The sequence below is a fragment of the Elgaria multicarinata genome, chromosome 17 (genome assembly GCF_023053635.1).
Source record: "Elgaria multicarinata webbii isolate HBS135686 ecotype San Diego chromosome 17, rElgMul1.1.pri, whole genome shotgun sequence".
Lineage (NCBI taxonomy): Eukaryota > Metazoa > Chordata > Lepidosauria > Squamata > Anguidae > Elgaria > Elgaria multicarinata.
In genome coordinates this window covers 28,816,234-28,843,797 of record NC_086187.1, presented here as the reverse complement: position 1 = coordinate 28,843,797, position 27,564 = coordinate 28,816,234, and the positions used below count along the sequence as shown (strand labels likewise).

The 27,564-nt window shown below is 51.3% G+C and overlaps 1 protein-coding gene across 1 annotated transcript in view; it reads right to left on the bottom strand.

The window, feature by feature from the left end:
• Positions 1-1,307: 1,307 nt before the first annotated feature.
• Positions 1,308-27,564, bottom strand: part of LOC134410220 (multidrug resistance-associated protein 1-like) — a 62,743-nt gene continuing 36,486 nt past the window's right edge. The window contains exons 14-31 of the mRNA XM_063143386.1: positions 27,225-27,312; positions 26,295-26,367; positions 25,412-25,538; positions 24,671-24,847; positions 24,064-24,231; positions 22,890-23,067; positions 19,147-19,231; positions 16,197-16,335; positions 13,966-14,173; positions 12,400-12,710; positions 10,535-10,734; positions 9,808-9,934; positions 7,712-7,813; positions 6,189-6,335; positions 5,834-5,992; positions 4,977-5,143; positions 3,590-3,784; positions 1,308-2,629 (exon numbers count right to left, since the gene is read on the bottom strand). Coding sequence (XP_062999456.1) covers positions 2,521-2,629; positions 3,590-3,784; positions 4,977-5,143; positions 5,834-5,992; positions 6,189-6,335; positions 7,712-7,813; positions 9,808-9,934; positions 10,535-10,734; positions 12,400-12,710; positions 13,966-14,173; positions 16,197-16,335; positions 19,147-19,231; positions 22,890-23,067; positions 24,064-24,231; positions 24,671-24,847; positions 25,412-25,538; positions 26,295-26,367; positions 27,225-27,312 — 2,760 coding nt within the window. The 3' untranslated portion in view covers positions 1,308-2,520. The remainder of the gene's footprint in view (positions 2,630-3,589; positions 3,785-4,976; positions 5,144-5,833; positions 5,993-6,188; positions 6,336-7,711; positions 7,814-9,807; positions 9,935-10,534; positions 10,735-12,399; positions 12,711-13,965; positions 14,174-16,196; positions 16,336-19,146; positions 19,232-22,889; positions 23,068-24,063; positions 24,232-24,670; positions 24,848-25,411; positions 25,539-26,294; positions 26,368-27,224; positions 27,313-27,564) is intronic.

Here is a 27,564-nt window from a genome sequence, read left to right as displayed (position 1 = left end):
GGCATCCGATTTTGACCCCGTTCTTCCAGGCAAATGTGTTCATGGTATCACTCCACTGTAGCTGTGTGATGCCCAGCGTTGCATTAGATTTGGCTCTTAAGACCCCATTAGGGCCAGCTCATGGTTTTGCCACCCAGGCCGTGGCAGGAGATAAAAGCTGACACTTTTGCTTCTAGCAATGGAGCAATAGAGAATATCACTCCACTGTAGCTTTCTACTGTTTAAAAAAGTGTAGGGGGTAGGTAACAGCTCAGGCCTCCCAACATGTACATTTTTTTTATCAGTACACCTAAGCCATACATGTACATGATAAAGTGGGTGCAAGAAATATGAGTGCACCCATTGGGAAGCTGAAGTTATTCATGCTTTAGTTGAACCAGGTTTGGTGCTGTATGATATGGCTCTGGGTGAATGTTCATCCTAGGGATGTCTGCTGTGGGTAAACCCAACTCTTTTGGAGCGCTGTGGATTCTAGCAGTGCCGTCGGCTCTGCTCACATTTGCCAGCTAAACTGGGGGTTTGTTCCCCAAATCTGTGCTTTTGTAGTTTTTTCTTCCTTTAAAAAGCAATTTAAGCAAACTACAGCCAGAATTTACACCAATTATGGAAATCACAGCTGTATTTTGTGCAAATTCTGCCATTGTTGGCTGTAATTTGTGCGAATACCCATCATAATTTGCAGAAATTATGGTCGAAAATTGCGTAATTTGCCCAAATTGCAACATTTTTTTTTAAAAAAAATAAAAAATCCAGAACTCCGTGAGCTGGCCCAGCTCGATGTAGACCAAGTGGGGCCAGCTTGTGAAAAAGCAAGCTGAAATCCAAGGGGTCAATCTGACCCCTTTTTTAATGTTTACTATTTTTAACTGTTGTAAACCGCCCAGAGAGCTTCGGCTGTGGGGCAGTATATAAATGTAATAAATAAATAAATAAATAAATAATAAACTTAGGTTACGGGACTATGAAAGAAGGTTTAGCTAGTGGGGCTACGCTTGCTCAAGGCATTTTACTTTATTTGGCTATCCCACTCAAGATGCGTAATGTATATAGGTCACCAAGGCTGATTGGGATTAATTTTTTTAATACAGCCCTAGCAAGTTTGGCTTCTGCTTGTAGGGCTTATCTGAGTATCTGTGCAGCTCATCACATGTGGCTCCACATCGCAGTGGTTGAGCCCAACGCAGCTACAACGGCCTCCTCGAGTGGAATTTCCCATCCTGCGTGTACGGAGACTGTGTAATCGTTATACGCAGCCAAGCTACCGATATCTGCTGTAGGTTTACAAACAACATGAGGAATGAGGACAATTCTCCAAACAAAGAAATTTACTGAAAGCTCTTTCCATGAGTCATTACAAAAATACCAAAGTAAATATCGGTCTATTTAAACTTTAGAGAAGTGTATTTACAAAAAAATAAAATAAATAACTTCATTTCTAAGAAAAGGCGCATGTCTAGTTTGAAAGGAAAAAAAAAAAAAAGGTCAGCAACGTAATTCAAAGTCCACAGTTCCTGGGTGAGCATTTAGATGCACGGATACTCGATTTTCCTTCAATAAAATGAGACTATGGACAATGCAAGAAACGCATCTTCTGTTGCAGTTCCTTCCCAGGTGAGAGAAACTGGGGGGGGGGGGGGGGAAGGACCTTCGGAAATGGAAACCAGAAGTCATTGGGTGTTCCCTGCTTTTTGGCATTGGCATCAGGAGCCTGTTGGGTTGATTCTTTCATCCACAGGAAAAGCAACAACACACTCCTATGGTACAGACGAAAGCTGTTCAAAGCAAAAAGCAACCTGCTGGAACAAACCATCCAGTCTTCCTGTGAGCACGAACACAAACCCCCCATCTTCTGTCTTCATTCTTTCCTCAGTCACCAAGACAAGCTAGATCCAGCAGAACGGGGTGTGGTGGGTTTTTTTGGTGTTTGCTTTCCATGCCGAGCACAATGTTTTAAATCCGGTGAGCACCACGACCCACCAAGGGGAAATCCTCCCGCCTTCCCTCCCTCGGCTCCAGCGCATGGTGAGGTACGTGGCATGAAACCTCTGGACTGTGCCGCTCGCCTCTCACAGCGGCTCTGAGGCTCCTGCCTTGGAAATGCAGGATTTCCAGAGGGAAATTACCTTGCATTTCCAGGAGAGTCTTCCCACAAAAATGGGATGACAGAGCACACTTCAAATGCACGTGTGAGGTTAAGCCTTTTCTCAGAGGACTCAAAAGAGTTTGGTCCTACTGCTTTGTAAGACTTTGGAGCCCTAGATAAAACCTAAACTTTGGGCTTTGGCCGAAGCACACAACCTACCCATCAACTACCACGGGCTTGCAAAATAACCCTTGAAAGGACCCTGGGTGGGGGCAGATTGCACGTTCTGTGATTCTCCGTCACACTGCAAAAATCTGTTTCTTAAAGTGGAATTATTTGGCTTGAGTATCGCAGCAAGGGGTTTCTGACAAATGCTGCCATCCCGTTCACTGGCCCTGCACTTCACCCCCACGGTGAGAGAGGGTGCAGCCTCAACGTTAGACCAAGCCCGAGTCTTTGGCCATACTGTAGAAAATGCCTTTCTTCTGGATTAGAACGGCAGGAGAACCACACTCCACAATTTCGCCTTTATCGAGAACAATCACCCTAGAGAAGCAGAAGAAGAAGAAGAAGAAGAAGAAGAAGAAGAAGAAGAAGAAGAAGAAGAAGAAGAAGAAATGCAATCAGGATATTGATAACTCTTCTACGGTCTACTTCGTCTCTTGCTAGAACCCCAAAGCCAGAGGTGAAAAGGCGGCTTTTGCGTGCCACCGACAAGCACAAAACCATTCCTAGTATAGATCAGCAATTCTAACACAAAACTCTAAAACTCTCCAACGAAACGGCACAAAGGGCCTGGGGTTAAAGGCAGCCAATTAATATTCCTGTTTTACCGGTGAGGGACACGAAGAGGTAAGTCACAAGCACGAAGCCCACCAAGGCGGAGTCATCTTTTAAGGGGTGAGTTGACATGCAACGGCTTTGACTGTTGGAAGTCAGCAGCCTCCCTGCGTATCGCCCAGAGATCCACCCCGTAGAGCCTGCCCGACCTTTCGCCCACCCCCGGTCAGTGCACCAGAAACGGAGTATGCAGACGCTCCGACATCCTGTCCTCTGGCACTCAAGTGGCTCTGGCACTCCCGTCGGCTCAAGAAGGCATTGGGGGGGGGGGAGGGAGGCAGGCGACCCCTCTTCCCACCCACCCCTCCCCACGGCTGAATGCAGGAAGCTGCTTGCTACGAAGGCAGACCGCTAATCCAACTCAACGTAGCCATGCCTTGGCAACCTGGTGCCCTCCAGATGTCTTGGATTACAACTCCCATCACCCCGGCCATGCTGATGGGGCTGATGGGAGTTGCAGTCCATGCCAACGAGGATGCCTACCCCTGGTCTACAGCTCTCTGGAGCTTCAAGGCCAACGTCTTCCCCAGGGACCCTCTGCACGCTGCCGTGGGCTCTGCCGCTGAGCTCCCCGCCCTCCCGCCCCCCGCCAGGGCCGCTTCACCTGCCCCCTTTCGCTGTGACCCGTTCGCAATCCTCAGGCGCTCACCGGCCCGTCAGCATTACCGTGTATAATCCATGATGGTGTTCAACCGATGGGCTATTGTCAGGACTGTGCACTCTTCAAACTGGGTCCGGATGGTGGACTGGATGAGGTTGTCTGTTTCAAGGTCCACAGCAGCCGTGGCTTCATCTAGGACCAGGATTTTGGATTTCCGGAGCAAAGCCCGAGCGAGGCACACGAGCTGCCGCTGCCCGACGCTGGAGGCAGGAAAAGGGTTTAAGAAAACTAAAAGCACCCAAACAGGAGTTTAGTTGGGGGCTACAGCTGCACGTTACGTCCTTCATGCTTTATTTAAAACACACGCGCGCGCACACGCACATATTTAAACTGGCCGTTTTCATTTGGAAGGAAAAGCAGCTGTGGACCCCCAATCACAAACGGCAAAAACTGAAACACACAAAACGTGAGACGCTTGCTTAGCGCCAGGGCAGTCCTCGATCTGATGGCTCCTCCTCCTCCAAAGGATCCAGCATTATTAGGATGCCAACAGGGATGGGAACCTACAATTAGTGATCATGAAAGCTAAAAGAGCCACTAATAAAGGGCTGAGCAGAGCCCCAAGAATGAGGCTATGCGTGTGTGTGTGAGTTTAGGCTCACACCCACAGTGACACGGTCAATTCCTGGGTCCGGCTCTTACACCCGGGATTCCATGGCGGCTAGAACGCCCGTTCGTAACACTGGGCTTTCGTGTACCACAACAGCAGGACCTCCCCATTTGCTCCTATTCATTTATCTAAAAATGAAATTTATATCCCGTCTATCCACCAAAAACAGCGCTCAAGGTAGATAACAGGAATAAAATACAGATGTAAACGGAATCTTGGTTAAAACAGAACATAAAAGCAATTCAACTAAAAACACAACAATGGAAGAAAGAGACCACACCCCACTCAAAAGGAAAGAAACCCTTTGAGCAGCAGACCAGAGCGCCCCGGCAAAGGCCTGCCCAGACTACAACGTCTTCCCCAGCCGGCAGAAGGACAGTGGGGCGGGGAGCCAAAGCCACGAAGGCCCCCTCTCATGCCCACCACCCCATGTGTGCCTCCCATGGTGGCAGAACCAAGAGAAGAGCTTCCCCTTGCCAAAGAACAAAAACAGGGTCAAGAGATTTGAGTGGGAGGAACTGGGGTGCCGGGCACAGGCCGTTCCGGGCTTTCATTGGCACCTTCAGTGGGTTTCAGGGAAAAAGCTGCCCCTTGAGCAAAAGGGAGCCCACGTGGCTCTCTGCTCTGCACTAGCTTGCTGCCCCTGAACAGCTGTCAAGTGCAGCACTGCGTAGAGCACACGGCTATGTTCAGTCAGACTTCTACAGCGAGTTTAGGGCTCTTAGGCAGAAAATAACAGCATTTTTTAAAAAGAGAAAGTCAGTACAGAAATTGCCGACTACCTGAGGTTTTCTCCCCCTTCTGAACATTCATGACTGAGTTTATCTGGGAGTGTCGACACAAAGCTTTTCAAGTGAGCAAGTTCCAAAGACCTCCAGACGTCTTCGTCAGAGTATTGGTCGAAAGGGTCCAGATTCATACGCAGGGAGCCAGAGAACAGGATGGGGTCCTATTGAGACAACAGGGGGCAATCAAACACGGCTGCCTGACCCATTCCGAAGATTCCCACAGCAAGCACATGTGGGACATGGCCGCGGCATGAGGGCCCGCAGCAGGAGACACACGTGGGACATGGCCACGGCATGAGAGCACGCAGCGCGAGACACACGTGGGACATGGCCACGGCATGAGAGCACGCAGCGCGAGACACACGTGGGACATGGCCACGGCATGAGAGCACGCAGCGCGAGACACACGTGGGACATGGTCACCCAGGATGATCTACAGGAGCAGCAGAAGCAGCCTTATACCAAAGGCCATCTGGCCCAGTGCTGTGGACACAGGCCGGCAGCTGCAGCTCTCCGGGGTTCCAGACAGAGCCCCCTCCCAGCCCTACCTGCAGATGCTGCCAGGGATTGAACCTGGGCCCTTCTGCATGCCGAGCACAGGGGGCCCTTCTGCCACTCAGCTGTGCCCCCTTCCTTTCTCCCTTGTTGTTGTTATTATATTTATTTATATCCTGCCTTTTGTCCAACGCTGGGCCTCAAGGCAGCATTACAAAATTTAAAACCTATACTGTACATTTAAAACCTATAATTAGAAATATACAAAGTTAAAAATAGATTAGATGTATTCATGATGGAGCAGCCCGACTGGTCGGCAGGGTGAGTGGAGCGCATCGCCGGCGCTTCCCGCTTACCTGAGGGATAATTGTGACCTTGAAGCGAAGGTCATGGAGGCCGATTTTAGCAATGTTAATCCCATCGATGAGAATCTCCCCTTCGGCCGCCTCGTTGATCCGAAACAAGCCGAGGGTGAGGGACGACTTCCCAGCTCCGGTCCTTCCAACGATGCCCACCTACGGAGGAGGACGGAGAAAAGAGCCAGGCAGGGCTGAGTCCCGAGAAGGCCGCTATCCCCACTGGAGCCGGTGGGTGGAGAAAGATCCAGGCTGTTTCCCCCTGCCCCACCCCGCCCGAGGACTGAAGTGGAGCTTCTCCGAAATGGAACTGGCACCCGGGCTGAACTATGTTGGACTCGGGTCTAATGCACACCTTCTCTCCTCCGCTTATACTGACGTTGATGTTCCTCAGAACCAAATCCATGTCGTCTCTGTAGCGAAGGCCGTAGCCTCTGAACTCCACCTTGCCTTCGTGAGGCCAGCTGCTCGGTGGGGCGGTCTGCTTGATAGTCCACTCTGCCTGAAAGGGAGATGGCAAAAGCATCAACGGTTATCTCTCCATCTAGCACAGTGGTTCCCAAACTTTTTCAGGCCACCGCCCCCTTGGTTCCACAAACTCATACCCAGTGCCCCCTACCCTACACTATAAAAATCATTATTCAGAATAGCGGTTTTCAACGACCCACTAAGGAAGATAACAATAATAAAATTCAAAACAGTAACAATTAATTGAATATTTATTCAAAATCTGGAGCACCCGCTGCAAGCTTGCCGAGGGAACGCCTGTGTTTTGCAGCCGGCATGGCGGGGCACACCAAGCAGGGTATGTCTCTTCATTAGTGTTTTGGTGCTTTTGAAACATTTCAATTCACCGTTAAAAGGACTCTTCTTAAATGGTATTAATACATGTGTGGATTCTTCCCCTATATGGCTTGGGACCAACCTACCTTCTCCCATAAAAATGTCCCTGGGTTTTAAGACCTTCTGGAGAGGCACTTCTTGGAAAAGACCACCTGGAGCGCCCTCCCTGCCGCTCCCTTGCCTTTTAGTGCCCCCCTGCTGCCCCCTTGCCTCTTAGCGCCCCCCTATGCAATCCCACCGCCCCCAAGGGAGCAGTTCCACCCACTTTGGGAACCCACTGGTCTAGCAGACCTGAGACGCTCGCCTGCATTATACCAAGCAACCTGAGGAATGGGGGCACCTGGTGCATTCCTAAAATGGGCCCCCAGGGGCAGATTGATAGGTCTTCACAGCCCAGAGAGGTGTACTCTAGCTCCTCAGGGTCTCAGTCAGGGAACAGCCTCCTCCACCACCTCGTTCCTTAGCTTTTAACTGGAGATACCCGCGGGCGCTGAACCTGGGACCTGCCGCATGTTACAGCAGAAGCTCTGCCACTGAGCTGTGGGCCTTTCTCAAAATGTCTATACAAAATGCCTATTCACTGGCAAACATGCAAAACAGCACAGGGATGTAGGAAAGGGCCTGCAGTGACCGTATTCAGCCACTGGAGGGCACTCACGGCCTTCACAGGCTAAAAACACAAGCCAGCGATAACTCAGAGCAGCCTTCCCCAACCTGGTGCCCGCCCGACAGCTGGCTGGGGGATGCTGGGAACTGTAGTCCAACAACTGACCGTGTGTGTGTGCTGGAGTTGTGGTGCAACACACGCTGAGTGGGCTGCCTTGAAGGTGCCACAAGGCACAGCCCTTTTACAGTAACCACAGCTGGTTACTGAGCCGTGACAAGGGGGCCTTTCACAGGAGACCCCCGTTCGCTCCTCGCCTGCGACAACGGCAACCATGAAATGCAGGAGCCTGTTCTCGGAGGGGTCACGGGGGAACCCTGAGGCATAAAAGGTGCCCCCCCCCCCCCCCGGCATCCCCCCTTTCAACTTACCTCTTTTTCCTTTTCGGAGTATTCTTTGACTCTTTCCACAGCTACGATGTTGGTCTCCATCTCGGACGACATGCGAACCAACCAATTTAAGTACGTGGTGATCTGCCGAGGGAAAAGACAGAAGCCTCAAGCCTCCGCCGTGCGCCGCAGCCGGCCAACGCAGCAGCGATTTAACATAGACCGTATTCCATAGGCGCCTCTTTCTCGATCTCTGGGCGAGAACCTGGAGCCAGAGCTTTCTATAAACAACGCACGGTCTCCACCTTGACGAAGCACGGGGCTGTTTGAACGGGAAACAGCTGATGTTGGGTGGCCTGAGGGGAAACTGCCTTTGCTTGTAGAGGCCATTACCCTGATAATAGGAATATAAACTGCAGCTGGATAACTGAATTAGCTAAACATTTAGCTAATTCAGTTATCCAACTGAATTAGCTAAATACTCATTTAGAGTATTGAGTCCAGTTCTGGGCTCCACAATTCAAGAAGGACACGGGCAACCAGGATGATCAGGGGTCTGGAAACAAAGCCCTATGAAGAGAGACTGAAAGAACTGGGCGTGTTTAGCCTGGAGAAGAAGAGATTGAGGGGAGACATGATAGCACTCTTCAAATACTTAAAAGGTTGTCACACAGAGGAGGACCAGGATCTCTTCTCGATCCTCCCAGAGTGCAGGACACGGAATAACGGGCTCAAGTTAAAGGAAGCCAAATTCCGGCTGGACATCAGGAAAAACCTCCTGACTGTTAGAGCAGTACGACAATGGAAACAGTTACCTAGGGAGGTGGTGGGCTCTCCCACACTAGAGGCCTTCAAGAAGCAGCTGGACAACATCTGTCAGGGATGCTTTAGGGAGGATTCCTGCATTGAGCAGGAGGTTGGACTCGATGGCCTTGTAGGCCCCTTCCAACTCTGCTATTCTATGATTCTATGAATTCTTTATTGTCACAACACTTACAGTATATGTATGATCTCACCTACAGGCAAAATTAACGCAGCTGTTTGCAATAAATCACACTATATATTATGTTGCCTCTTCCTATCAGTAAAATTACTTCCTCCCTTACGTTGGTCAAGATTAGCTCAGCACATCGTGGCTTTTACAGGCAAGTTATTTGATATATGACGTATTAAAAAGAATGGTTAAATTTATAATTGCCTCACCTTTTAATTTTGCCTGTAGGTGAGATCCTGCAGAACATTACTGAAGTTTGGTTCTAAGAAACTCAAAAGTCCTAATGTAGGAAGGTACCATGTTTCAGAATCCCTTATTAAAAGAGTTCAGAAACCTCTCAGTAAGTTTTGCAGGAATGAGTAGTTGCTCATTAATTATCACCTTTGTGCTTGTAGCTGTATCTACAACGCTCAGGGGAGGAAAGCGAGTAAGATATGGAGCACCGTACACGAACAGAAGTTTCCTGTTACAGAGTGACTGATGAAGCAATGAAACGTGAATACAATCCGGAATAGTCGTTTCACTCTGTATAGTGTTTTTATAGCTAATAATATGTGCTTTATAATAATATGTCTCACTTTGTGTAGTTTTTCACAGCAAACATGTTGCTTTATACTTCTATATCATCTGTGCGTTATATTTACAGCAAAAAAGTGGCTTTCACATAAAAAATTCTATGACATTCTATGGTCATACATATACTCTAAGTGTTGTGACAATAAAGAATTAAATGTTTAGCTAATTCAGTTATCCAGCTGCACAGTTTATATTCATATTATCAGTGTAATGGTCTCCTGTTTTGCGCTTGTTAACTGTGCGGGCTCCTCTCTGTTGTTGTGTTTGCTTGTAGAGAACCGTCTCACATTAACAGACCTTCTGGAATTGCAGGTGGAGGATCGTGTCCGAACGTTGATCCCTAAACTGCCAGGACCTGCAGAAAGCCTCCTTGCGCTCTGCCTCTTCAACGGCGTTTTCCCTGAAGCCTACCTGAATTCCCTGAGTAACTACCACACGTTCCCTTCCTCGATGAATGTTTACGTGGCTTTGCAAAACGCTCAGCGATCCACGCGGCTACCTAGAGGAAGAACGCCGTCTCCCGAAGGACGCTGGGCTTTGGCAAACCCAGCGGCTGTCGGTCAGCTACCTGCAGCGAATAGGAGATGGAGAGCCCGACCAATCCTGGGCTAAGGCTGTGGCGAGCGATGACGGCAAAGAGGGCTGCGAAGAGGACGATGAAGTTCCCCACGAACTCCAGGCGAATTGCCAGCCACCTGCAAAGCGAGAGGGAGGGAGGGAGGGAGAGAGAGGGGTGAAAGGCTGTGGACACTCCATGCCAGAGAGGACACGGAGCTGCCTGTGGAACGACTCAACGGGGGGCAAACAAATCTTGACTGCAAACGTCAAGGCAAGGACTATGGAACTCCATGCGGCAATAAGCAAGGCTAGCTAGGCTGGTAGCCAAGTCTGACTCCTGTGAAGAAAGCTCTGTGCTGGCTGTCAATGAGCTACGGAGCCACGTTCGAGGGGTCCCTGCTTTTTTTAAAGCCCTGTACAACCTGGTTGTCGAAGAGAGGCTGCTTCCTCCCATACACGCCGCCCCCGGTCTCTCCGTCCTCAGGAGGAGGCCTTGCTTATTGTCCCACGGCCTACTGATGCTCCCTCGGACGTGGGGTGGAGCAGGGCCTCCTTACTGTGGGTGGGGCACTCAACCACTGCCCTCCCGGAAGCACCCCCACTTCTGGATACACGGGATCCGGCAAATCTCCCAAGTCGATGGGAGCGGCGATGGGTGTGTGTGTGTGTGTGTGAAAGGCCGGTGCTAACGGAGGAGGCACGAACGCGTCCCGCGGCCCCTGGGCTCACCCACCTACCTGTTGGCAACGATGCTGGGGAAGTAGGCTTTCTGGTTCTCGTCCACCTTCAGGTCACTCTGCTTCATGAACCGCTTCTGCTCTTGAAAGGCTCGGATGACGCTGACGCCCAGAAGCGTCTCGTTGAAGTGAGAATAAACCGGGGAGCGGCTGACCGACTCCAGGCGTTTCAGCTGGCGGGACGTGGCAACATAGAACCGCTGCAAAGGCCAGGAGTTGAGGGTCAGAGATGATGATGATTATATTATTTATTGCATTTTTATACCGCCCAATAGCTGAAGTTCCCTGGGCGGTTCACAAAAACTAAAACCATTCAAAGTACAAAACAAACAGTATAAAAACATGATATAAAATACACATTAAAAACTGATTAAAAACATACCATACATGATTAAAACATCCGAAAAACATTCTAAAATTTCACTGGATAGGCCTGCTGGAATAGATCAGTCTTTATTGCTTTTTTTAAATTTTAAAAGACTGTCAAGTTGCCGAATCTCCTCTGGCAGGCCATTCCACAGTCTGGGAGCAGCAGAAGAGAAGGTCCTCTGGGTAACAGTTGTTAATCTAGTTTTTGCTAGCTGAAGTGGATTCTTCCCAGAGGACCAGAGTGTGCGGGGCGGATTGTACGGGAGAAGGCGACCCCGCAGGTAGCCTGGACCCAAACCATGTAGGGCTTTAAAGGTAATAACCAACACTTTATACTTTGTCCGGAAACTAATCGGCAGCCAGTGAAAAGATTTTAAGACTGGTGTGATGTGGTCACCCTTAGGTGTACCAGTGACCAGCCTGGCTGCCATATTTTAAACTAGTTGAAGTTTCCAGACTAGGCACAAAGGTAGCCATGTAGGGTGTATTGCAGAAGTCGAGCCTCGAAGTTACCAGCGCATGCACGACTGTCTTTAGGTCTTCCGACTCTAGGAAGGGGCGCAGCTGGCGTATCAGCCGAAGCTGATAGTCGGCACTCCTGGCTGTCGCATCTATCTGGGCTGTCATTTGGAGCCCAGATGGATGAAACGGGCAGAGGGGAAAGGCAGAATCAAGACCAACACGAGGGCCAGAGACGGCTCTGGGAATTGCACAGGGCCCTGCAGAAACCTGTGGATCTGTTTACTTCCTCCTTCCTTTCCATTTTGACTTAAACTTCTAACCCAGACATTGGTGGACGTAAGGCTGAAAAAAAATGGCAGAGGTTCACCCTTAGCCCCCCCTCCCAAACAGCCCTCGTTTGCACCCACAAAGTGCTTCCATTCTGTACTGTTTTACTCTGCCAATTAAGCAAAGGGCTAATCCAATCCTCCTTGATTTGTGCAGGGAGTATGAGGAAACAGGGTGAGAGCAAGCCCAGATTCTGTGGCATGGAAAAGGTATGTGAAGGGTGCTGCCTTTCGAGACGGGCTCTTGACCTGACTGTTTCTGCCCTGGAAGTTCCATCCCGCGACGGAGCCTGGCCACCCTGCCTCATTTGAGCATTCTGGGAGCAGCAGCAGCAGCAGAGGCAACAATCAGCTCAGATGGGAACACGGAACTAAGGGAGCCTCCAGCCGTGAGCTCAGAACAAGCGCACTCCCAAGGAGGTCCCTCATGGCATCGTTACAGAATTTGGCAATGTGGGAAACGTTGGTTACTTGGTTAATGGGCAGTGAGCATCCGGGAAATGAATGTTTATAGCGTAAAAGCAGCCGGCTTAATCCCTGGGCCGAAATAGCTGGAACGGACAGGCGTTACGAACGCGTGAAATGAGCGCATTGCAGGGAGTAGCGTCCGCTGCCGCTTGTCAAACTCCGCAGTTCTGTCGAGAGGATTAAACGGCGCGTCCCTCGAGGCAGCGCAGCAGGTCAGAGGCGGAGGCGGAGGCTTCTCACCTGCACAAAGAAGTAGACGAATCCCAGCGGAGGAATGACCACGGCGGCGACCGGCGTGGCCAAGAGGATGATGATGCAGGCGCCGATGACGTTGAACATGGAGCCCATGAACATCTTGATGATCTGGGGCAGCATCGAGTCGATGGTGTCGATTTCTTTGGAGAACCGGTTGACCAAGTTCCCGCTGGGCGTCCGCTCAAAAAACCGGATCGGGCAGCGAAGGACGTTGTGGAGCAAGTCAACGTGGAGACGGCGGGAAGCGAATATTCCTCCCATCGAAACCGCCATCGAGTAGCCAAATACGGCGACACCTGTCAAGGGGGTGGGGAGGGACACGGACAGCCCAACGTGACAAGCGCCCTTCTCCCCAGCTTCAACAGAGTCCGGGCGTGCGTCCGTCCAGGCCGGCAGCCGCTCTGCAGGGCCTCAGGGAGGAATCTTTCCTGGCCCCCTTCTTGGAGCACTCTGCATGTGGAACCCGGGAACTTCCGCCCGCACAGCAGGGGCTCGGCCATGCAGCTGCAGCCCCTCCCCTCGGAAGGGAAGCCTAAGCACATTGAGCCCCAACAGAGGCACAAGGAATTTCCCGGGGAGCTGCAGGCACGAACGCTCCCCAACCCCTTGATGGCCCTTGATGCCGGGGAATTTCCATTTCCTCCTGCGCGGTTCTGACATTTGACATCCGCCCTACATTTCTTTGCTTAGAGGGCCGGAGCAAAGGCTGGGATGTCCTGGGAGTTGGCAGGCTGGGCTTTTGCGCCAGGGCCCATGAGAAGGAGCCGCGGGCCTTGCCCCAAAGCCCTTCTGCCGGACGGACGCTGGGATCCTCGGCTCGACAGGGCAACTGTTTCCTACAGAGCTGCCATTCCCTCCCCAGGGCTGCGGCCAGGAGCCCCGACCCAGCTTCCTCCACGGCCGAGCGTTTGGAGCCCTGACCTAGGCTGAACCCTTCCCAGCCCTGGGGAGCCAAGTCCTGGGCTGCGCTTGCAAACGTGGGCACAATGCCAACAGGGGATTGAGTATCGCCGTGTCCTGGTCTATGGGGCGCTGCCGCCAAGGCCCCGGGCGCTCCCTGCCTGCCCAGCCTATCCCAAGGCTGCTGACGTCCGGGAGCAGGCACCCCATGGGTCAGCATTCCAGCAACCCCCCTCCCCCAGCACACCCAGGGAAGGAGGTTGACATCAGCAGGGCCACTGTGCCAGGCAGCGTGCCCCCCACCCACCCCAAGAGCAGACGCTGGGCTGCAAAGGCAGAGGGAAGCAGAGGACCGGGACAGGGTGCCAGGGCCCCAGCTTTTCTCCCTCCCCAACAGGATCGTAAGCTTCTGACTTTCAGCATGTCAAAATGTTCTAAATGCCGAAGCCTACAGCCGTGGCCATCAGTACATTTGCCACAGCGACACCAGAAAAGGAAACAAATTCACAACACTGCCGCTGAAATATTGCTTCAGGCAAGAGAACATCTGCAAGCAGGGATGGAGGAGAGGCCCCAAATGAAGCCACCCGTCGCCGAGGAATCAGGCAGCCGGGCGAGAGGAGCAGCGAGCGAGCGAGCTTCCTCACCCACCTTGAGACATGCCCAGCGCGCCGTACACGCTCAGCCGGAGATCCGTGTGCTGCTGCGTCCCGTTGATGACGGGGTCGTCAGTCCACAAGCTGAGCCAGTAGTTGGAGGCCAGGGAGGCCACGTGGTTGCAGATGAAGAGGAAGATGCTCAGGAAGGTGATGAAGAGTCCAATGGCTTTCATGTATTCCCAGTAGACGCTCGCCTTCACCTGAAGAGGAGGCGCCACACAGGAGGGGCTGGTTGAGGGCGAGCTGCCTGAACGTGGCTCCTCTCCTCCGGGCCTCAGCATTTCCACACACCCTCAAGCTCAGCCCCCACAGAGTCCGTTCCACAGCGGACTGTGGGGAGGGGATCCCCAAGCACCCCTCCGCCCCCTCCATCCAACACTCTGCGGCCAAAATGACCCACCGCTCTTGCTGCGCCCTGCTTCGATCCCTCCACGGCACCAAGTTTCTCCTCCTCCCGGCCTTTAGAGAGCTCTGCGGCCTTCCTGTCCTCCTCCTCCTCCTCCTCTCTCTTCTTAAATCCAGGGGTGTCCCTCATGCGGCCTTTGTCCGGCCAATTCCGCCACCCTCCGGAGGCTCCCCCGCTCTCCGCCTGCCTGGCCTTGCTGCCCCCTGCAGCTGGAACTACCTCCAGGACACCTTCGTGCGACTGGCTCCCTCTACTCTGGCTTTCTCCAACCTGGTGCCCTACAGATACGTTGGGACTACAACTCCCAGAATCTAGGGATTTTGGGAGTCGTAGTCCAACGCATCCGAAGGGCACCAGGTTGAAGCAGGCTGCTCTGTTTTCTTCAAGTCCCTCCACAAAACTCAAGTTTTGGAACAACCCTGTAGTCTGAATACCCTTATTGTAACTAAACTGAAGGAAGCATAATTGGGATAACCTATAATGATTCTTCTCCGGTTTCCTCCTGCCTCTATTTCCTTCCCCTTATTTTTAGATTGTAAGCTCCTTGGGGCAGGGACCTGTCAAACCTGTTCTTTGTATATATAAATAATATACAGCTAGTGGGCGGAGGATCCCCCTTCAATACGGGCGTTAGAACAGGAGTAGGCCAGGGTCTTTGCCCTCCCATCTTTGAACCACACGTGGAAATGTAATTAGAACAGAGCGGTGGGTCTTCCACGTCAAATCAGACTGGGGATGCAGGGAAAATGGGGAGTTCAGCTGGTCTTTTCATTACAAGAGAAACTGTGGGCAAATATTTAAAGCAAGGGGCAGGTTTTAAAAAATAGCTAGGTCATCAAGGGCCAGATAAAACTGGAATCCATACTCTCAGCAGCAACCCAGCAGCCTCCTTGACCAAAACGCAGAGCACCTTTTAACAGAGACAGGACGAAGGAGGCCGAGCAGGGCGGGGGACTCCGGCGTTGTGGTTCAAAAGGGGTCAGGCTGCAGCGTGGCTCAACACGGAGCGGTGCTGGAGCGACAACTGCAACGCCATTCAGAGGCAAGGTTTTTGGCTGCCAGGGAAAAGCATTCCTCAGGAGCGGCCTGGTCCGCAGATCTCCTGACGGGGAAAGGCAAACACATACATGCCCTTGGCACGGGGGATTAAGGCCCCAGGCTTGACAGTGGAAACTTGGCCTGGGGCCAGCTGTCACAATCCCAGCCCTTCGAGGCGGCTTCAGGAGCGGAGGCTAGAAAACAGCGGTCGGCGTCTTTTAAAGGAACAAAATGGGAGCTCCGCGTTTCTGTAGCTGGACGGCCTTCTTAACGGCCTTCTTAACGGCCTCTCGCTGTTGTGCTGTACAACCGATTAACTGGCTAGATCCACTAATTTAAGATACTTGTTCCACTAAAAGAGCGCCCCCCAATTCATCGGGCATCATGATGTTTAAAATGAAGTTATTCTTAAGACAAGTTCTTATAAAAACTGGATCAGCAAAACTACAACAGCTTAAAACCAGGCGCCAAAGACGTCTATTCAAGTGGGCCTTTATCCGGCATGTTGCTAAACTGGGTTCTGTTGGGTTGGGCACGGTCTGCATTTCTTCTATTATTGTTGTGTTTTTAATCTATTCTTTTTATTTATTGTTTTAACTAAGTTTCTTTTAACCTTGGCTTTAGGGGCTGCTGTGTGCCATTTCTGGGTGGAAAGTTGGGGCCTAAAATAAACAGACAGACAGATGGAGGGAATAGCCTGGTTTGGTATAAGCTTCCTATGTTCCTGGAAACCCAACAGATTTTCACCCCACTAGGAGAAGAGCGGCGTCATCTCTCACCTTCCCAGTCCTGGCAGTATCAGCTTCTGTTAATTTCCAACTACTCTTTTCTGCTGGCGTCTTCTGTAGCTCAGCTGTGCTGTTCTGCTGCATGGACTTCCCAGTTTCGCCGCTGTACGTGGAGGAGTTGCTGAGTTGCCTGTGTTAGGAAGTATGCAATTGCTTAAGCATTAAGACACACCAGTTACTTTTCATTCAAAGACACAATCTGCTGCCCTAACGCTAAAATCTATTCCTCCTTTCTGTTGGAATTCTGCTTCAAGCCCTTCGCGTTTCCTCTCCTCCTCCACCGATTTCTGCAGTGCCAGGACGGGCAGCACAGCCCACAACGTGTGAGGAGCAATGTCCCACGTGTGGGTTTTTCTCCCACATCTAACTGCTGCTTGCTTGTTTTCCTTGGAAAACTCATCCCATGATTCTGGAAAAAAAAGTAGGATCTTTTTTTGCAGGCAGTCCCTAAATCTAAGGGACCAGTCAGTCCGCAAAGAGAACTGTGTTTCACGAGGCTGGTTCGCACAGGGCACGTTCAATGCGATTATTTGCAGGTGGATGCGTGAGCCACTACTGGAAAGCCTCATACTGAAGGTGTTGCCAAAAATCTGCTGCTGACTGATCTGTGACACCCATCACATGTGTGCAAGTTGTCGCTTGATGTGGTCGTCACTGGGTAAGGCACATGCAAATGTGAGTCAGCCTAAAGCGTGTAACAGGAAAGGTGTCTCTATTTACTTCACAGAACAAAGGAGATCATAGAATCATAGAATAGTAGAGTTGGAAGGGGCCCATAAGGCCATTGAGTCCAACCCCCTGTTCAACGCAGGAATCCACCTTAAAGCATCCCTGACAGGTGGTTGTCCAGCTGCCTCTTGAAGGCCTCGAGTGTGGGAGAGCCCACCACCTCCCTAGGTAACTGGTTCCATTGTCGTACTGCTCTAACAGTCAGGAAGTTTTTCCTGATGTCCAGCCTGAATCTGGCTTCCTGTAACTTGAGCCCGTTATTCCGTGTCCTGCACTCTGGGAGGATCGAGAAGAGATCCTGGCCCTCCTCTGTGTGACAACCTTTTAAGTATTTGAAGAGTGCTCTCATGTCTCCCCTCAATCTTCTCTTCTCCAGGCTAAACATGCCCAGTTCTTTCAGTCTCTCTTCATAGGGCTTTGTTTCCAGACCCCTGATCATCCTGGTTGCCCTCATCATTATTATTATCATCATCATCATCATCATCTCCTTCCTGCCATTTTACTGGGCATCCAGAGACAGAAACATGCTTGCACCAATGTTAAGGCTTGAAAAAAATCACAGTCGAGAACGGGCACCTTTTCACCTCTGCCTGGTCGCCTCCAGATGTGTTGAACTGCAACTCGCCACGCTGTCTGGGAATTGTGGACGTTGCACACATCTGGACCCTGGCAGGCTGGGGAAACCCTGGCCTACGTGCTTCCCTCATCTTCCCTGTTGCAAGTTTTCCCTTTATAATCCAAGTTTCCTATAGGAATCATCTACTAAAAGCAACTTTCTCAGGATGAAGTTCCCTCTGGGCTCTGCGAAATGCACAACCGCTCACTTCTTAAGGGGAAAACAGCAGTTCTCCTTGTGGGGCAGGAACAGCAGGCTTTGCACTGCGGAACAGCAACAGAACATTATCCGTCCCCCGCCTGCCAAGTAACACAGCAAAGGGGGAGGATTAAAGGAGGATTAAGGCGAGGAAATGAAGCAAGAAAGCTTTGACTCGCTGGGCTGAGCGTGTTTCACTTTAGGTCAAGGATGCTCAACTCTCCCTTGTGGCGATTTTATCTCACCTTTGGTAACTAGGATGATCAGGGGTCTGGAAACAAAGCCCTATGAAGAGAGACTGAAAGAACTGGGCATGTTTAGCCTGGAGAAGAGAAGATGGAGGGGAGACATAATAGCACTCTTCAAAGACTTAAAAGGTTGTCACACAGAGGAGGGCCAGGATCTCTTCTCGATCCTCCCAGAGTGCAGGACACGGAACAATGGACTCAAGTTAAAGGAAGCCAGATTCCAGCTGGACATCAGGAAACTTCCTGACTGTTAGAGCAGTACGACAATGGAACCAGTGACCTAGGGAGGTTGTGTCCTCTCCCACACTAGAGGCCTTCAAGAGGCAGCTGGACAACCATCTGTCAGGGATGCTTTAGGGTGGATTCCTGCATTGAGCAGGGGGTTGCACTCGATGGCCTTGTAGGCCCCTTCCAACTCTGCTATTCTAAGATTTTATGATTCTATGACTATACCAATGTTTTACTCGTATCTTGATGAAAAGTTTTCCCCAGTTCCACCAGTAAGGAAATGACAAATTGTTTTGAAGTTATAAGACAGAAAGCGAGCGATATCCCATTCCCGGACATTGCACCTCTCTTGGTACATGGTGCCCCAGTTATTAATATTATTAGTATTATTATTTATTTACAATATTTATATACCGCTCCCCATTGAAAATTTCGGAGCGGTGTACAAGATAAAATGAAAATAAAAACAGAATAAAACACTTAAAACAGATTTAAAAAGAAGCAAATACAGTGACTCCTGGCTGGACATTAAAGAAAGGCTTCCTGGAATAAAGATGTTTTCAGGAGGCGCCGAAAGGAGTACAAAGTTGCTGCCTGCCTGACCTCCAGAGGCAGGGCGTTCCACAGTTGCACCTGGGAGACTGCGTTTCATTGCGGTGAACCCCTTTTGGGCTGCCAATCTTAGCAAGGAGACTAAATGCTTGTGAGTTGTGTGTGTGTGTGTGTGTGTGTGTGTGTGTGTGCACCCAGTCCTGGACCTTGTTTCCCTATCTGAAGAACAGAGTGGCTCCTGCCAATGCAGGTGTTGGCCATCCCTGATTTAGATCACCAGAAAGCGCTCCATAGGGCAGGCTGCTTCCTCTCACAGCCACCAGCAAAGTCAATGAAAAAGAACTGCCCAAAGACCCCAAACCCGGCCTACCTCTTCACTTGTATCCCTGAGGCTTCGTTTACAAGGACTCCGTTTTCTAGGCGTTTCCCTTCCTTTACAGCTGGGCTGTTTGCATCTACGGAAGTGGACGAACACACAGAACGAGCGTCAGCTTAGAACGCGGCGACAGCCAATTTAAACGCCAAGTGCCAAAACTGTATTCCAGAATGAGACCTGCGCTCCTAATTAGCCCTTTGGCATCTGAACTAAAGACGTGCCGTCGGTTTTAGCCTTAAAAGTGTCCTTCCACTATCTGGTCGAGTAAGAGACGCGTAGAACAGAGAACTGTCGCTCCTTGTTCTACCCAAAGTCCGGATTATCAACAGCTGTTAAAAATGGAAGCGCTGCTTTTGTGCTGGTTATTAGAGACCAGGGGGTCATCCAGGGCCCTGGGCAAGACGCCCTTGCAGAAGGATCTCCTCTTGTTCACAGAATAATCAGGGTACACAAAGATGTCTGAACATCACTGTTTGACTCCGAGAGAGAAAAACGAACACGAGACACGCTGCACTAAAAAGAAGCCACGTAAGGAATCTGTAACACATTCTATAGTTCATTCTGTTACCTGGACAGGCTGCTAACAGAGGCCAATCCGGAACTTGTGGAATTCAGTGCAAAGGGACTGCTTACAAGCTCCACAAGGCTCTCCCAAGGGAAGCTCCCCTCCTGGTGCCCACACGGCTCTCTGTTCGGCTTTCCTCTTCCCCCAGGCTTTTAAAATCTTTTCAAGGCGTTTAGGACGCTTTCAGACAGAAAAAAGTCCTACAACTTTCAGCATTCCCCAACCAGCTACGCTGGGTTCTAGGACAGGTTTAGCCTCCCCCAAACTGGTGTCCTCCAGGTCTGTTGGATAGCAACCACCATCATCGTTGGATGATGGGAGTTGTAGTCCAGCACACCTGTTGGAGGAGGCTGCTGCAGAGAGAGTAGATGAAGAATAAATATTTTGTCTGCGCCTCAGTGTGTCAGGGTCAACTCAGCTTCAGTACAGACAAAGCATGTATTTCTGCATAATCCCTGACAGCCATCTGTCAGGGATGCTTTAAGGTGGATTCCTGCATTGAGCAGGGGGGTGGACCTGATGGCCTTATGGGCCCCTTCCGACTCTGCTATTCTATGATTCTATGACTTTTTTCTGTCTAAAAGCGCATAGAATTGCACCCTTAAGATATTTTAAAATACCTTCATATCAGTGTTTTATTATCTCAGTCACAGCAATGTGTTTTTATCTCAAATAGATTATACTGTATTTTATGCTGTGTTGGCACATTTATTAGTTTCATATTGATGATTTTATTATATTATTATCATCATCATCATCCTAGAGAAATGAATTTTGTGAGGTGGTCAATAAATATAACTAAATAAATACACTTAAATACATACTTTAGGGTGGATTCCTACATTGAGCAGGGGTTGGACTCGATGGCCTTGTGAGCCCCTTCCAACTCTGCTGTTCTATGACTCTATGATTAAAGGGGCATTGGACACACCCCTGGCGAAGAAGAAGAAGAAGGCTCAACAGGTGTTGGCCAAGATAGATGAAGCCTCCATATTCAGAGGAAGTCTACCACTGAGTGCCAATGGCTAGGGGGGAACTGTGGGAGAGGGCCGTTGCCTTCATGCCCTGGAGGCATCTAGCTGCTCAATGAGAAGCAGGGATCTGGGGTAAAAGCCGGCCAGCCAGGCGCTTAGGACTACTCACAAGGGGCTCAGTTTGCATGGAAACCAGCCCAGCGACCACTCTATGAAGAACAGCCAAGGCTCCTTGAAACACAAGAGCAGGCTGTCCTTGACACAGAGGCCGAAGAGTTCGAGCCATTTTCCATTTAAGATTTCATGGTTGGCTTTTTACTCCTCCAGAGAAGAGCCATGCGCAGTGCACTAAAAGAGTACAAGGCAGACCACCCGGCCTTTCAAGGGTTTGAATTCGACAGCAGGAAATGTACCGACGGGACTCTGGAACGCGCCGCTGACTTTGCCTTCACGCCTGCAGAGCGCAGCAGGCAAAAAGAAACTTCCAAATACGCTCCGAGCCAAAGGAGGGAATAGGAGGAGGAAGGCCTCGCCCTGCCTGGAGTGAGCCAGCTGCCTGCTTCGGATCTGAAGCAGCGCCCCCGCCCCCGCCCCTCTCCAACTGACCCCGCAGCTTTTAAAAAAATCATTTTAAAACATTGGGGGGGGGGGGAAACCAACAGCTCCCCAAGACTCAATTTCAGGGGAGAAACGAAGAGCACTCAGGTAAAGGAAACGGAACTGAAGCAAGCTGCGCCCGCCCCGTCAGGGGCTGCAGGGAAGTGCTCCTGGGCATTCCCATTCTTTTCAAGAGGGTTGTGCAGGAGAACTTCCCACCCCATCGTGCTCTGGGCTCACGTGAGCTCTCCCCGGAAAGTCACGGCTTCCAGATTCTCTGCAAGCATTTGTTAGATATGAGAGCAAGTGTCTCGCCTGTGTGTGAGTTGTCGACTAAGGTGCCTCACAATGCAGCAGGAAGCTCTCCTGCACAAGCTCCACAGAAACGAAGGCAAGCTGACCTTGGTTCTTAAGAAGAACAGCAACACCAAGCTCATAACAGAAGCAGGATACCGGGAGGAAATAGAACCCAGGTGTTTGGTAAAGAAATGAAGGCTTGAAGTGGTGACAATGGTTTAACAAGCACACCCGTCCCGTGACTCTCCGGCTACTCTGCCCGAACAATCCCCACCAAGCTGAGCATCAGGACAACGGTCACCACAAATCCCACGTCAGCCAGTAACACAAAAGCGGAGTGGGAATAAGACCGTGCGATACGACGATCAGCAGGGATTATTTGCAGGGGAGTTACGAAACCAGCCCCCTTTCCAAACAGGTTGAGGGACGCCGTGCAGGCGGCTAAATGGGTGTGAAAGAGAGCCCGAGCCGACGGGAGACAACTTGAACGAGAAAAGGAAGGGCAGACGCGGGGGCGCAAGGGCAGAGCAAAGGGCGCACCGACTTGTCACTCGCAACTGGAGAAGTCAGAGATGGAGCAATCGGGAAAGCCTCTGGTGTCTCCAAGGTTCAAATAACAATAACAACAATAATATAATATTTATTTCTTACCTGCCTCTCCCTTTGGATCGAGGCGGGGAACAACATTAGTACAGGAATCAATACATCCTAAAAATTCTTGATTTTACATTTATCTGGATAGGCCTGCCAGAAAAGGCTAGTCTTTAAAGCTGCCTTAAAATCACACAGAGTGTTAATTTTACGAATCTCCTCCGGCAGGCCGTTCCACGATCTGGGGGTGACAGAAGAAAAGGTCCTCTGGGAAACTGATGTCAGCCTAGTTTTAGCTGACTGAAGTAAGTTCTCCCCAGAGGACCTGAGTGTGCGGGGCGGACTGTATGGGAGAAGGCGATCCCGCAGGTAACCTGGACCCAAACCATGCAGGGCTTTAAAGGTAATGACCAACCCTTTGTACTTTGCCCGGAAACTAATTGGCAGCCAGTGAAGAGATTTTAAAACTGGTGTAATGTGGTCACCCCTAGATGTACCGGTGACCAACCTGGCTGCCGTATTTTGAACTAGTGGATTCACCTTCCTCATTCAGTCCACCAATGTAAAGGCAGACTGTGGCTAAGAGGTTAAGCCTGATGCTAGTGTTCATATTGCAGCCGCCGCCACCACCACCAGCTGCCCGCTCCAGGAAGCCAGCCGTACTGGGAGCGTCCTCCCACGGGCAAGCAGGCAAGGGAGCTTCAGCCACGTACCTTCACCGTCCACGTTCTGCTCTGCGCTGGCGTACGTGCGCAGGAACTCGGCAAAGGCTCCGTCTTGCTCTAGCAGCTCTTGGTAAGATCCCATCTCTGATATTTTGCCTTCCGTCATAACGATAATTGTATCCATCAAGGGCAGATAACTGACACCGTGGGTTACCAGAACCCGAGTCTGGACGCAGAGAGGGAGGGGGGGGAATGAGAGAAGCAGGGAGGGCTCTTAAAACGTGCCTGTTTGGTGAGCATGCCACAAGAATGCAGTTTCGAACGCCTCCTTTGCAGGATCTGGTATACTCCAAGGGGAGGATTTAGCTCTTCCTGTGAGTGAATGCGGTTCCAGCTCCTGGAGGCAGAGTAGATCAAGGTGACCGAGAGCTAGCAGGGCAGAGTGCAGGGATGAGTGGCCAAACTGCCACCCACTGGACCTTCTGTGAGCCAAACGGCACCCATGGGCATGGCCACGCCCACTGCTGCCACCTCTCCAGTCATTTCGACTTCCTCTGTGAGCGAACGTGGCCGGGGCTGAGGCCGGAGGCAGCAGCGGGGAGGCCTCCAGGCCTGGATGGAGAACCAGCACAGGCCAGGGGCCAGAAGCAACCTTGCCAGGCTGCAGGGCTCAGAGCATCTAACGATCACTAGGCAGAGCGAGGCTCAGGGCTCAGTTCAGCCACGAGGCTCCCAAGGCCAGCTGCCATCCCTCAGCCTGACCTACCTCACAGGCTTGGCGGAAGGCTAAATTCATGGGACATTCCATGACGCTGAATGGCGGGAGATTTAGGACTGGTACAAGGATGTCTTTAAAAGGGGACTGGGCAAATCCATTCGGGAGAAGGCTATCAACGGTCCGGATGGCTCTGTCCTACGTCCAGTATCGGAGGCAGCGTGTCTATGTACACCACTTGCTGGGGAACATGGGCGTGAGGGTGCTCTTGCACCCGTGTCCTGCTTGTGGGCTTCCCATGGGCACGTGGTTGGCCACTATGTGAGGAGAATGCCGAATTAGATTGTATAATCTTATAGATTTGGTGTGTGTGTGTGTGTGTGTATTGGTGCAGAGCCACACACGTCACCCTAACGTTGCAAGATGAAACTATTTCCCAAGTGCTTTATTGGGAAGCCCCCTCCCTTTAACACAGAATGAAGCCCCCACCCCGCCACGCCTGCGTACTTTGCCTTTCAGGATTCCTTTTGGTCCAATGACTTTGTCAAAAATGTGCTTCCCAACGTGCGCATCAACCGCAGACAAGGGGTCGTCTAGCAAGTAAACATCCGCGTCGGAGTAGACGGCTCGAGCCAGGCTGACCCTCTGCTTCTGGCCGCCAGACAGGTTCACGCCCTGAGGAAGAGAAAACGCAGCGACACTCTGCGGGCGGCGTCCGGCTGGAAAGGGCTCTTGCTTCGCGGAAGCGAAGCGAGGCGCTTGGCTTTCGTTTTCTTTTGCCCAAGCAGCGGTTTCTCGGGGAGGTAGAGAAAAGAAGTAAGGGCTGCGATCGGGCACCTATGCAGCCGCGCCCCTGAATCCAGAGACGGTTCCATGATCTTCAGCGCTGCAAGCAAACCGCTGTGGGGGGCCGGCGCACCGTCTGGAGACCACGGCCACTTGTGGGCACATTTAGCTTGTACACAAACAGAGGCAGGTGAGTCTACTCTTGCTGTCCTACGTGCAAGACCTCACCCATTCGGAATCAGAGCAGCGGATCGAGCTCACCACCAGAGAAGCAAGCGCGGGGAAACTCAAGATTACAAAATCCAGGACTATCCCGGTACCTAAATACCTTTTCTCCAATTTCGGTTTGGTCTCCCGAAGGGAAAATCTCCAAGTCCGGCAGAAGGGCACAGGCCTCCACCACACGCTGATACTGGCGCTCCTGCACGTTCCTTCCAAACACAATGTTCTCCTTCAGAGTTGCGTTCTGGATCCACGCTTGCTGGGGGACGTAGGCAACGGAGCCCTGGGAAGACAAGGGAGTCGGGGCCCCGTCTGAGAGTTTGGTCAACTTGAGCAACACGGACGTAAGAATGAAGGTCACGTAACACCCCCACCCCCACCCCCACATTGCGCTCCACACCCCTCCCCCCTGCTCATCCTCCTAACTGCTTGCTTTCCCCACCCCCACCCACTGAAGCCCCTTGCAGACAAAGCCACGGCACGAGGATAGAACAGGCATCAATGAGATCCCCCCCAGCCCCCACTTCATGTGACGCCACTGAGCAGCGCAAGCAAACTCATATGCTACAAGGGAAGCCAGAAACGTCCGGAGTCCCTCGCCAGTCAGGAGAAAATTCCTTCCTAATCCCAGGCAGGGTGACCCTGAGCAAGCAGTAACACTCAGCCTTCAGCTGTCCCAAAGATATGTGTGGTTGAACTTTAAAAAGGGGAAATCTTTTTCCTAGCTCTGGTAGATCATCAAATGACCAGGCACCGGCCCTTCATGGGCTCCCTGGGGAGGAGGGCAGGTTCCCTTTCTGCAGCTAGAGAAGAGCAGCGGAGCCCGTCACCTGCGTCGGTCTCGTACCTTGAGGGAGACGTGTCCTTCCTGCTTCTCCATTTCTCCCAGAAGCGCTGACAACAGGGAGGATTTGCCGCAACCGACCTGGCCGACAACGGCGACCAAGCGGCGTTCTGGTATTGCGAAACTGACGCTGGAAGGAACATAAAGACAGAAGCACACACTCTTGGCTCTGCCAGGCTGGGGTGCAAGAACAGGTGAACAACCCAGAAGGCAGGAAGGAGGCGATTGATTCGCATCGACCAAAGAGCATCATCATAAATTCTTTCAAAACGGGAGGCGGCCCCTGGGGGTGGGGGGAGAGGGGGTGTCCGTATCGTCATTACATGGGGTGGGGAGGGATGGGATGGGGAAGGCGGGTCTCTCTGGGTGACGGGCAGTAGGTCAGCAAGGGCTTATGGCCCAGTTTTACAACTGTAGCAATGAAAAGGCTCCCCTTCCAAATCAGACCGCTGAAGCGAAGAAACCGGGGTTGGAGTGGTGCAGGCCGGGAACAAAAGTGGATTTTTGTGAGAAAAGACCGAAGAGTCTGGTACTGAAAACAACGTTCCTGGCAGAACATATGCTCAGAGGCACCCTGCTCTGAGGTTCGATGTCGCCCACTTCACAAGTTTTGCGCCTGGCTCAGGCTGATGGGTCTTGGAGTTCTAGCGAACACCACGGCCAGCTCACCCACTTCAGCATTAGAAGTCAGCAGGACTGACTCACTCAGCAGTAGCGCTATGCAGTAGCATCCCAAATACCAAGCCTAGGCTTGTCTACTCCCAAGTAAAAAGGAGAGGCCTCTGCAAGGCAAAGCTCAGAAGGAAGCCGGCCTGAATCCCACGGCCTCGCCTACTCTGCCTTACAGGGAAAGGTTCCGAGATCAGGGTGGGAAAAAGGCACTTACTTATTCACGGACGGCTGATCACTTCTTGACCAGCTGAAGGTGGCGTTCTTCACGATAACGCTGTTGCCATCAGCTAGAAAGTCATGAAAGAAAGACTGTCTTCAGGCAGGCTGAGCACATGCACAAAAATTAGCTTACACACCTACAAGGACAACTTCCCATTCTGGAGCTTGACTGGGGGTGACAAAAGTGGTTCACAGGCAGAAATTGACAGGAGGGCAAAGTCTTAAGCGCCCTTCTCCTTCCTGCACGTCCCCTCATCCCCCACATCTTCCTTACAAAGAAAACACAGGGCTGAGCACCACAGGTTTGCTTCGTAACACAGTGATCTGTCTGAGATTCTCCACTTATGGCAAAATAAGTCATTATACACCTCTTGATACAAGCCTGATTTAACAGAAATGCAGCTCTCTTGTCTGCAATCAACAGAAGGCACCAGGAAAAAGGTCCTGCACGCATCAAATACTTGAAAGGTTGTCACACAGAGGAGGGCCAGGATCTCTTCTTGATCCTCCCAGAGTGCAGGACACGGAATAATGGGCTCAAGTTACAGGAAGCCAGATTCCGGCTGGACATCGGGAAAACCTTCCTGACTATTAGAGTAGTATGACAATGGAACCAGTTATCTAGGGAGGTGGTGGTCTCTCCCACACTAGAGGCCTTCAAGAGGCAGCTGGACAGCCATCTGCCAGGGATGCTTTAAGGTGGATTCCTGCATTGAGCAGGGGGTTGGACTCCATGGCCTTGTAGGCTCCTTCCAACTCTGCGATTCTATGATTCATTTGGTTAGGCCATTCCGACCCTTGAGAGAAACCACCTTGAAATCTGAGCAGGGCTGGACTCAACATCTTGAAAGTGTGGCGGCAGCAACAGCAAGGAGCTGCAAAATGACTTGTGTCCCCCCTCCCCCCCGGTAAACGTTGAACTTACAGTCTTTGATGGAGCCTCTGACGATACTGTCTGGATCTAACTCTTCATGCGACAGGAAGACCCGGAGACGCTTCAGAGACACGCTTGCCTAGGCGACAAAACCAGAAGGGCTGCTATGGCGCACACCACACACTATTTGCAGTTAGTTTTTCAGAGGTCCAACGATATTTTACCCTCCCCAAAGTGCGGCCATGCAGAGCGTAGCTAATTGATGGAACGTGCTGCCACAGGACGTGGCGTTGGGCGCTGGCTTAGGTGGCTTAAAAAGGGGGTGAGAAAGATTCGCGGAGGAGACGGCTCTCTGTGGCTGATCAACAACCAGAACGACGGTCTCCCTGCT